Genomic DNA, 11,619 nt, shown 5'->3' on the forward strand with positions numbered 1-11,619 from the left:
ATTGTAAAAATTGGCCCGGTCATTAACGTGCAAACCACTCTCTGGGCTTAAGGGGTTAAAGAAAATAAACATTCAACATTATCATGCAGTTTTCATCTACAGTAAAATGAACGCTATTTGGAACATTCTGATCTTTGGCAGAAAACAATACATTTTGTGGAAATCCAGCCATGAAACTGAGAACATGATGGTTTTAGTACTCTCCCTAACGGAAGGCTTACACAACCAATTTCTTCACATCTGAGAAAAACGGACTGATTTCAGTATTTTTCGGATTATAATATGCACTTCTTCCCTCCAAATGTGGGAGGAAAATTGGGGGGCGTCTTATAATCCGAAGGTAGCTTACCAAGGGGGGCGGGGTGCCAGCGGCATCACAGGAGGTCGGCAGCGGCAGGAGTGGGGCAATGCTGTGGGCCCTGGGCTCTCATAAGATGTTGGCGAGTTCCCTTTTCCCAATGATTTCCGTGCGGTGGACTGCGGGAAAATGGCCGACGGTGGCAGCACATTCGCAGATTGAAGTCTTGTCTCCTGATTTGGGGTGTATCTTATGGCTCGGTGTGTCTTATACTCCGCAAAATATGGTATTTTGATCAGAGTGGCATCAGTTTTTCTCGGATATGGAGAGAAAAAAAATAGTTCTCCAGCTTCTATGTGACAGTCAGTGAAAATTCGACCATATCAGATGTCAGTCCCATTTTTTTTTTCACAGACCCATACACCTGCATTGCTGATTTTGTTCAGACACTCAGATCAAAATCGAATATGTCTCCAATATTTTCCACACACTACTTAGTCTTAGAAAAAAATGGGACATGAGCACAGCCCCATAGAATATCATAAGTACAAGTGGTATATGTGAAAACCATGGACAGCACTTGTAAAAGAAGAGCCCCACCGTGATCTGCTTCAGCAACTCTCCTGCAGCACACTAAATAGAACACATTTTCACCACTAGGATCAGGGCAATAAGTATTTTAGCACACATCCCTTTATGCCTTTCCAGCATTGTATAATGTGTGAATACCCTCATGTACATACATCAGCTTATGCATATAAATACCTTAGAATTTTGTATGCATTTTCTCCATAAAAGAAAACCCAACACAAACCATTCCTCTATTCTTCTTGCACAGCCTTACTTCCATTTTTATTTTAACTATTTTGAATAGGCTAAACAAAGCCTGCCGTGCTTACATTAGGTTTTAGAATTGACAACTATGTGCTATCTATTTTTGGGATTGTCCAAAGTTCCACCCATCTTAACAGTGTCAATGAATAAAATTGTGTGTCCCTGATAAAGAAAGCATCACAACAAATGACCAGGTTCAAAGAACTGACTGCCTTTGTGATGTAAAAGCATTCTTGATATTAATTTACCAGTCTTCATCTGGTCTTGATCCGGCTCTCGTCACTTAGAAGCCATTCTACAATTTATCTTCCCTGTGAAGTCGCTCATGTTTACCTAGAGAAGACTTGTCACTGTAACATTTTCCACAGTATGAACAAACATATGGCTTCTCCCCAGTATGAATCCTCTGATGGATGACTAGTGATGATTTGTCACTGTAATTTTTGCCACATTCCAAACATAGAAACTCCTTCTCTCCTGTGTGAGAACGGTAATGCCTTACCAAGTTCCTTTTCTCGCTAAAACGTCGCCCACATTCGGTACAGGTGTACTGATTCTTCTGTGAGTGAATGTTCAGATGTTTCGTTAGAGAGGACTTATAGGTGTAGCATTTACCACAATGGGAACAAACATATGGCTTCTCCCCTGTGTGTATTCTCTGATGAATGATGAGGGACAGCTTATTGCTCAAATCTTTACCACATTCAGAACAACGAAATTGTTTCTCGCTCAAGTGGGTTCGTTGGTGCCTAGAAAGCTTTCCACTCTCTGCAAAACATTTTCCACATTCAGAACATTCAAATGGCCGTTCACCAGTGTGAGTCCTTCTATGTCTCACTAGTTTTCCTTTGACTGTAAACCGTTTTCCACACTGGGTACATTCATAAGGTTTTTCACCCGTGTGGGTTCTTTGATGCACCACAAGTTGTTCATTGTTTTGGAAACATTTGCCACACTCTGAACACTCATATGGTTTCTCTCCTCTGTGAATTCGTTGATGTATAGCTAGTTGGGTATCACCTGGAAAATGCTTTCCACAATCTGAGCATTTTTCACCTCGGTGAGTTCTTTGATGCCTGGCCAGCTTGCCTTTCTCAGCAAACGGTCTACCACACTCCAAGCAGGCATATGGCCTCTCACCAGTGTGAATTCGTTCATGCCGGACTAACTTTCCCCTCTCAGAGAACCGCTTTCCACAAAAACTGCACTTAAATGACTTTTCTCTAATGTGGCTTCTTTGATGGACAAGTAGTTGGCAATTTGTCTGGAAATTTTTACCACATTCTGGACATTCACATTGGCTTGGAGGCTGGATGTCTTCAGATTCATAATTGTGAAACACTTTCTGTTTCACATGATGTCGCTGATGTTTTCCCAGAGCTGTGATATCATTAAAACTTCTTCCACATTCAACACATATAAATTCACAGTCTTCATTCCTTCCACTCTGCTTACTGAGAGCGATAAAGTTTTCCTGCTTGACTTCATTCCTCTGAAAATTTGAAGAAACTGTATTATTTCTAGGCACAATTAAGTTCTGGTCCGTTGTATATTTTTCAGTGAATGAATCCGGTTCCTCCTTTATGTGAGAACATACGGTTGAAATAGCATTATTTGACGCTTCTCTAAAATCAGATTCCTCCTTAACATTAGCCTGTAAATATTCGTGTGTATGATCTATTGATTTATCACTACAGTGGACAGATATAATTCTTCCATCATGAGAAACTGGCTCCTCTTTCATTTCAACGGGGTCCTGTTCTACATGATGCAAAGGTTTAGAAAGGTCAGCATTGATGAGACTTCCATCATGACTTGGGTCGGTTTCTTCCTTCATATGAGAAGACAGATCTGGCCTGTAATCAGCGGGGGTACAACTGTCAGCATTAATGGAATTCTCTATGTCATATACAGCATGCTCCTCCTTGATATCAGTAGATGAATCTTGTGTATGATCTTTGGGTGTGTAGACAGCATTGTCCTCGAGTTGTTGAATATCACATGAGGTAGGTTCCTCCTTCATGTCAGCAGGTTCACCTCGCCATTTACTTTCTGTGATTGCATATTCAGCAGTGTCAGTAGGGTTACTTGCATCGCATGAGGCTGGTTCCCCCTTGATAAATACAGATGAACATTGCCTTGGATCATTTACCAATATAGCCACGTTGGATTCTGTGACATTGTGATCTTTAAATAAAGCGACCTGCTTGGTCACCATCCTCACAGAGCTTTGCATCCTATTTGGGTGTATTCTAAGATTTTCCATTTACAGAAAAACACCAGTAGTTGGGCGAGATGATGAAGTACCCTCATGATGGGATTCCAGTGTTGAATACATCTGTCAGGGTAAAAAAAATGCATTAATTCAATATTAAGTTATATGAACTTCTTCATCTTCCCCCGACCCTTACTTTGGACAATTATTTTGTGAACATTTAAGCCACCAGTGCTTTTAGCTTAGTAAATCTCTGACCTAGCATTCATGAAAAACTGGCAGGAACTGTGGAGAGAACATCGGAGCTACTGGTGTCCACATCGCTCTCACTGAAAGGTGCCGGAACCAATGGGCCAACCATAAATGCACTGTGAGTCAATATCAACTGTTAATATTCACTGAAAATTGTTACAGTGCTCACTTTTATCATTTCAGCCCAAGCTCTATATTATCACATGTACCCTTTCCTCCTCGAGCCCAAATCAGGAATGCCCTGGAAAGAATAGAGCAACTACAATGTAGGTGAACTGAATGATGCCAGGCCTATGAGTAGGTTCATAGACAATGTACAGATTGACGCACAATACTACAGGCTTAAGAACACAGCACGTTGGCAACATTCATTTACAAAAAGGTCTAGCTTTGGCATAAGAATAAGGCTATGTTTCCACAACTCGGATGTAGCAGCGCTTTGGACACAATGTATTGTTCGCTGCGTCCAAAGCGTTGCCGTCTATTGAACACAGGTAAATCCACATGTGATTACTGAACTGTACAGCTACACCGCGTCCAGTACATTCCGTTGGTGAAATTTCTGTTGCAGAGTCTAGCGTCACTGCAAGAGAAATTGACATGCTGCGGTTTTAAAGACCCTCCGCATGTCCATCTCTGCAGGTGATCCGTAGGCGTCTATGCACACATAGTGGACATGGGATTTCTAGAAATCCAATCCATGTTGCTGTAACATCTAGTAACTGTGGGTTTGATGCTACATAAATACGCAGCGTCCAACCTGCAGCAATTCATGATCGTGGGCACGTACCCTAAAAGGAAAATTGGGGCGGATGCCATTTTATCAAATGTAGTTCAGAGTATGTGCTCTAGTCTCTATTTTGTCCTTACACTTTTTTATAGAAGGAAACTGCAAGGGAATCCTTGAGCATATCCATTAATTACATACTGAGGAGGATGCTGAAAGGTTATTCATCATTTTCAGAAGGCTTGGGGGATGTGGAGGGGGGACCCAGTACACTAAGCTAGACCAGAGACAGCCCTTTTAATCGTGTCTATGCAATTTGGAGAGATAGCTTTCTCGACTCCTCCATACAAGACTGCTTGGCTTTGTCGCAAGCTTATGTGTTTTCAGTGGGACAGCGGAGTGAGCAGTGGCAGACATGACTGGCGGTCACTTATCTTCCAGGAAAACAAAAGGATTGGGCTGATCTTTCCCCAGACAAGTTCTGCTCAGGGAATATCAGAATAATCCCCCATACATAATACATAGTCAGTTCTGTCGACTTTAAATGTGTCAAGTGGTCTTTGTGATGCATTTTCATCCTCGCCTTCCGAGAGTCACGTCTCTTTTTATGTCGACATTGCCATTTGAGTGGCTGATTTTTTGAGGAATGAGTTGCCTTCTTCAATGGCATTATTTGATTTTACTTATAATATGATGATTAATATTTAATAACGGTTTCATGGGAGAAAGAGAAGGAAAGCAACAACTTGGCAGGTTTTCTTAATGCATTCATTATGTGGAAAAACCAGTGTAAAAGGTATGGTTCAATGAAAAGAAATTGTCACCTAGCCACAGAATATGTCATAGTTTGTTGATTAGTGAGGGTCTGGCCGATGGGACCCACACCGATCAGTAGCGTGTAAGCACAACCATTCATTCCCTAGGGGCTGCCGAACACTGGGCTCGAATACGCTTTTTCATCCTGGACTTTGCAAAAAACAAAATCTTTTAGCACCCTCGCCTGCCCCAAACCGTGACCGTGTAACCCTTTATATGATGAGCCCGCTGAGCCCTTTACGACTCCAAAGTGATGCGTCAGCAGCCAGAAGCCGCGTTTGAAGCTCACTCTGGAAGGGCATTGGGAAGAGAATTTGCACTCACAAATGTATTTGCTACACTAGCGCCCTCCCCTGGCTGACCAACAGGTCAGCGACCATGTACCTGAGCAATGACCTGTCCGTCAGCCGGAGGGGGGCGCCGCTAACTAAGCAGCTGTACTGCAGATCTCCTACAATCCTCATGGGGGCTTGAACTGGCGACCTCTTGGTTTCTTACATAGACTATACAGTAACTAACAAGTGCTCCGATGAAGCCGGCAGTAGGATGAGCACCATGGCAGCCCACCACTTACATGTGTGATTTCCGGAGTTCCCAGGGATCGGGGCAGGTGCTGGCTGGGTAACACGGGCGGCATCAGCCCCACACAGGGAGCAGTGCGCAGAATCTGACACCAGAGTCCCAGCATTCCCAGCGCTGCGCACTGTGGAGCCCTGAGAGGGGCGGAGCTTACCTGTCCAGGACACGCCCCTGCCTCTTCTCCGGACCGACACGTTATGGGGCCAGTGGGAATATGGCCGGCCGTCCTCCCTATAGTTCAGCTACTTAGTAGTTGTGTGCAGGGCCGCTGAGGACACAGGGACGCCGGGGCCTCCCGGCCATAGCTGCTCCATGGGAACTGCTGGGTGCGCGTCTTCTGTGCAGCGGCTTGTGGCTAGTAGTGGAAAGGACCTTAGATGATGTCAGACATGTGATCAGTCACGTGTCCGGGAAGTGGACGGCGCGAGGAGGAGGACGTACCTTCTGGGCTCTTCCCCGGGGAACTGGCTAGAAAGGATGGGCTCCAGGGAGGATCGTGCACTCCAGAGTCCGGGGAGCTAAAGGACCTTTGACGATGTCATAATCATGTGATGAGTCACGTGCAGAAAACTCTAGACTATTAATTTAGACTATTAGCGAAAGGACCTTTCATGATGTCACTATCATATGAAGTCTTGTCTCCCCCTGCCGACTACAATGAGAACTGCAGTTCAGTATTATAAGTGCTGCTCCTTTTTTTACTTTTTATCCCCCATAGTTACCCTCCCATTGTCTGTGCTTGACTCACCACAGTAGTCTCACAAATTATTATCTATTTATATAGCACCATTAATTCCATGGTGCTGTACAGGAGAAAGGGGTTACATACAGAGTTATAGATATCGTTTACACTAAACAAATTTACAATGACAGAGTGGTACAGAGGGGAGAGGACCCTGTCCTTGTGGACTTACATTCTATGGGATAATGGGGAAGAGACAGAAGGTTGGGGGAGTGGCAGCTCTGGTGGTGGTGAGGCGGCAGCTCGGGTGGTGGTGAGACGGCAGAATGGTTATTGTAGGCTGTAGGCTTTCCTGAAGAGATGGGCTTTCAGGTTCCGTCTGAAGAATCCGAGGGTGGTGGATAATCGGACGTGTTGAGGCGTGGAATTCTCGAGGATGGGGGATATTCAGGAGAAATCTTGGAGGCGGTTGTGTGAGGACCGAATAAGTGTGGAGGAGAGTAGGAGGTCTTGGGAGGATCGAAGATTACGTGAGGGAAGATATCAGGAGATTAGTTCAGAGATATAGGGAGGGGACAGGTTGTGGATGGCTTTGTAGATCAGTGATAGTAGTTTGAACTGGATTCGTTGGAGAATTGGGAGCCAGTGGAGGGATTTGCAAAGGAGAGAAGCAGGGGCGTAGCGAGGAGAGAGGTGGATTAGCCGGGCAGCAGAGTTGAGGACAGACTGGAGTGGTGCAAGAGTTAGCGGGTAGGCCACAGAGGAGGGTGTTGCAGTAATCGAGGCGGGAGATGATGAGGACATGCACAAGAGTTTTAGTAGATTGAGGGCTGAGGAAGGGACGGATTCTGGCAATATTTTTGAGTTGGAGGCGACAGGAGGTGGCAAGAGTTTGGACGTGCGGTTTGAAGGACATCGCAGTCAACGGTTACTCCGAGGCAGCAGATTTCAGGTGCGGGAGAGAGCGTGATGCCGTTTACCATAATAGATCAGGTAAGGGGGATCCGCGACTATTTCCCATTTATATACAAACTAGATGGAGGCCCGATGCTATTGCATAGGGAGGGCGGTAATGTCACGATAGGGGCAGGCATGTGGCACTGTTGTTGCCTAATGGCATCCTGTGATAATCTAATGACTTTTGCATCAGGAAACTCGTGCTTGAGGCCTACACTTATATGCATTGTCTTTGTCCCAGCGATGCTGTTGTTCTTCAAGAGTCTCATTTGCCCTTTGTTGTCTTCGCGTACTTTTTATGAGGAGCCATGTTGGCATTGATATTTGCTTTTCAAAGGGGTTTTCCCATGAACAGAAGTTCATTTTAAAAATTGTCTGTGTCATACCGTGTACCGAACATACCACAGCTCCTGGGCAGGGGAGGAAGCAAAAGACAATACTGACATTACAGCAGAAGATCGCAGAGGATACATGTTGTGAGGTAAAATATTTTTTAAAAACAGTGAAATATTTTACCTCACAAAATGAATCCACTGTGATCCCCTGCTGTAATGTCAGTATTGTCTTTTGCTTCCTCCCCTGCCCAGGAGATGTATGCTCCGTACACGGTCAGACACACTCACACCTGTGTCTGACCGTGTACAGAACATACCACAGCCCTGGGCAGGGGAGGAAGCAAAAGACAATACTGACATTACAGCAGGAGATCGCAAAGGATACATTTTGCGAGGTAAAATATTATTTTAAAAACAGTCAGTGAAATATTTTACCTCACAAAAAGAATCCACTGTGATTCCCTGCTGTAATGTCAGTATTGTCTTTTGCTTCCTCCCCTGCCCTGGAGATGTGGTATGCTCCGTACACGGTCAGACACAGTCAATTTTTAAAATGTACTTTCGTTCGTGGGAAAGCCCCTTTCATGTGACCGGCTTCCTCTGCCTGTAGACACGTTGTGCATCTGCTGTCGGGATCAGAGGTGTATCTAGCCTTTCCTGCACCCGGGGGAAAGGATCAGTTTGGCGCCCCCCCCCCCCCCCCCCAAACCTCCCCCATTTGAACCTTAACGCTATTGTAACTGTATGACCAAGCTAAGGTACATTCCTGAATCCCCATAATGTTAAAATAGATACCAATAAAAGTAAATTTAATTGAGACATCAGTAGGTTGTGTTTTCAAATATCCATATTGAATCAGGAGCCCCATATAATCCTGCATAAAGGTTAATAATGGCTCCATAAGATGCTCCATAAAGATATTTGGGCAATATAGTGCTGCAGAAACATTGATTATGGCCCCATAAGATGCTCCATAGAGACATTTGCCCCGTATAGTGTTGCAGAAACGTTAATTATGGCCCCATAAGATACTCCATAGAGACATTTGCCCCATATAGTGCTGCAGAAACGTTGATTATGGCCCCATAAGATGCTCTATAAAGATATTTGCACCATATAATGCTGCAGAAACATTGACTATGGCCCCATAAGATGCTCCATAGAGACATTTGCTCGTATAGTGCTGCAGAAACGTTAATTGTGGCCCCATAAGATGCTCTAGATAGACACTTGCCCCATATAATGCTGCAGAAACGTTGATTATGGCACCATAAGATGCTCCACACAGACACTTGCCCCATTTGCTGTTGCTGCGAAAAAAAAAAAAAAAATCACATACTCACCTCTCGTCGCTCAGGCCCCGGCACTTTCAATATTCACCTGCTCCTCGTTCCAGCCGCCGCTCCATCTTCAGCATCTTCTGCACTGTCATTCAGGCAGAGGGCGCGCACTAACCACGTCACCGCGCCCTCTGACCTGAGCGTCACTGCAGAAGACGCTGAAGACGGAGCGGCGGCTGGAACGAGGAGCAGGTGAATATCGCGCAGCACTCCCCTCCCCGTTATACTCCCCTGCTCCTGGTGCTGTGCAGTCCCTGCTTCCCCGGCACCTTCTTCCTGTATTGAGTGGTCACCATAACCGCTCTATGGGAGGTGGAGCCGCATATTCATTACTGTAATGAGTGGTACCATGTGACCGCTCAGTACAGGAAGAAGCTCCCGGGGAAAAGACGTGCAGGGACCGCGCCAGGAGCAGGTGAGTATAATTAGAAAGCCCCTGCCGACCCCTGGGTATGACTCGACGAGGAGCCTCCTTGGACCGCCGCATCATCAGGCGGCCCGCTGGCGCCCCCCGTCGGCTGCGCCCGGGGTTAGCCAAAAGTTTCGCATAAATCTTATAATCACAATTTAGCAATGTGATCGGCCTCCAACTTTTTAGATTTTTCAAATCACCTTTTTTTGGCAATAACACAACCACCCCTGCACTCATACCATTTGCCACCTCTGCATTCGCCCACATATACTTACATACATCCATAAAATCCTTCCCAATCACATCCCACATCACCCGATAAAATTCCAACGGTAGACCATCCTCCCCCGGTGTTTTATTCAGCGCCATACTGCACACCACCTTCCATACTTCTTCACCCGTCACATCACCCATCAAACTTTCCCTTTCTATCCTATTCAAACTATTTTCCAAAACACTCAGCACCTCTCTCCAAACCTTCATCCCTCCATTTCACAGCATACAATTCATCGTGCCACTCACCTCATTTCCATCCATCCCATTCAAAACACTCATACCCTGTCTCTTCCCAAAAACTTTTTTAAAGAAAAAACTCGAACACTTCTCATTCTTCTCCAAATTCTCTAATTTGGCCCTATACACAATACTCCTCCCTCTTGCTAACAAAAAATCATTCACTTCTTTTTTCACTTTCACTAAATCTTCACTCACATCCATCCCTCCCGCCCTCAACTTATACAACACACTCAGTCTTGCATTTAAAAAAACAAACCTTTCTCTCTTTGCAGCCGCACACTTGTACCCGAGTTTTTTTTAAAAACTCTTGGTTTTCCATTTAACCCAATCCCACCATTCACACACATTTCTGAAATCACTCCTGCACCCACACCACTCTGCATAATGTCTTTCATACTCCTCTCACCCCCCTCCTTCCAGCAAACTCACATTCAACTTCCACACACCTTTCCCAGCCACCTCATTAACATGCAAATCCAATTCACACTTCAGACACACATGATCCGAAAAAAACCACCCTCTCCTGTGCATAACTAACAGGAATCAGATTTTTTGAAACAAAACAATAGTCCAATCTAGACGCCACCCTCCCACTGTCAGAAAAAAACGTATTTAACAACGGAGTTATCTTGCATGCCCGCTGCATATCTTTTAACCCCTTCACCCCCAAGGGTGGTTTGCACGTTCATGACCGGGCCAATTTTTACAATTCTGACCACTGTCCCTTTATGAGGTTATAACTCTGGAATGCTTCAATGGATCTTGGCGATTCTGACACTGTTTTCTCGTGACATATTGTACTTCATGGTAGTGGTAAAATTTCTTCGATATAACTTGCGTTTATTTGTGAAAAAAAAGGATATTTGGCGAAAATTTTTAAAATGTCGCAATTTTCCAACTTTGAATTTTTATGCCCTTAAATCACAGAGATATGTCACGCAAAATACTTAATAAGTAACATTTCCCACATGTCTACTTTACATCAGCACAATTTTGGAACCAAAATTTTTTTTTGTTAGGGAGTTATAAGGGTTAAAAGATGACCAGCAATTTCTCATTTTTACAACACCATTTTTTTTTTTAGGGACATCTCATTTGAAGTCATTTTGAGGGGTCTATATGATAGAAAATACCCAAGTGTGACACCATTCTAAAAACTGCACCCCTCAAGGTGCTTAAAACCACATTCAAGAAGTTTATTAACCCTTCAGGTGTTTCACAGGAATTTTTGGAATGTTTAAATAAAAATGAACATTTAACTTTTTTTCATACAAAATTTATTTCAGCTCCAATTTGTTTTATTTTACCAAGGGTAACAGGAGAAAATGGACCCCAAAAGTTGTTGTACAATTTGTCCTGAGTACGCTGATACCCCATATGTGGGGGTAAACCACTGTTTGGGCGCATGGCAGAGCTCGGAAGGAATGGAGCGCCATTTGACTTTTCAATGCAAAATTGACTGGAATTGAGATGGGACGCCATGTTGCATTTGGAGAGCCCCTGATGTGCCTAAACATTGAAACCCCCCACAAGTGACACCATTTTGTAAAGTAGACCCCCTAAGGAACATATCTAGATGTGTGGTGAGCACTTTGACCCCGCGAGTGCTTCACAGAAGTTTATAATGGAGAGCCGTAAAAATAAAAAATCATATTT

General features: G+C 44.3%; 1 protein-coding gene across 3 annotated transcripts; it reads right to left on the reverse strand.

Moving 5' to 3' along the window:
- Positions 1–1,112: 1,112 nt before the first annotated feature.
- On the reverse strand, positions 1,113–6,311 carry LOC143764869 (uncharacterized). Of its 3 annotated transcripts, none has more exons than XM_077250921.1 (2): positions 5,876–6,119; positions 1,113–3,470 (listed from the first exon to the last, which is right to left on the reverse strand). In XM_077250921.1, exon 2 carries the CDS (start codon positions 3,396–3,398, stop codon positions 1,428–1,430), a length of 1,971 nt encoding a protein of 656 aa, XP_077107036.1. In that variant the 5' UTR covers positions 3,399–3,470; positions 5,876–6,119; the 3' UTR covers positions 1,113–1,427. The 3 variants fall into 3 exon arrangements, with proteins under 3 accessions (XP_077107036.1, XP_077107035.1, XP_077107034.1); XM_077250920.1 differs by lacking the exon at positions 5,876–6,119 and adding an exon at positions 6,163–6,311 and having other exon boundaries at positions 1,114–3,470; XM_077250919.1 differs by lacking the exon at positions 5,876–6,119 and adding an exon at positions 5,717–5,862 and having other exon boundaries at positions 1,114–3,470.
- Between the last annotated feature and the right edge of the window lie 5,308 nt (positions 6,312–11,619).

The sequence above is a fragment of the Ranitomeya variabilis genome, chromosome 4 (assembly GCF_051348905.1).
Source record: "Ranitomeya variabilis isolate aRanVar5 chromosome 4, aRanVar5.hap1, whole genome shotgun sequence".
Taxonomy (NCBI): domain Eukaryota; kingdom Metazoa; phylum Chordata; class Amphibia; order Anura; family Dendrobatidae; genus Ranitomeya; species Ranitomeya variabilis.

Bases quoted from the DNA above. Each gene is read 5' to 3' on its own strand.
- LOC143764869 (XM_077250921.1), bottom strand. From the start codon at position 3,398: ATGGAAAATCTTAGAATACACCCAAATAGGATGCAAAGCTCTGTGAGG.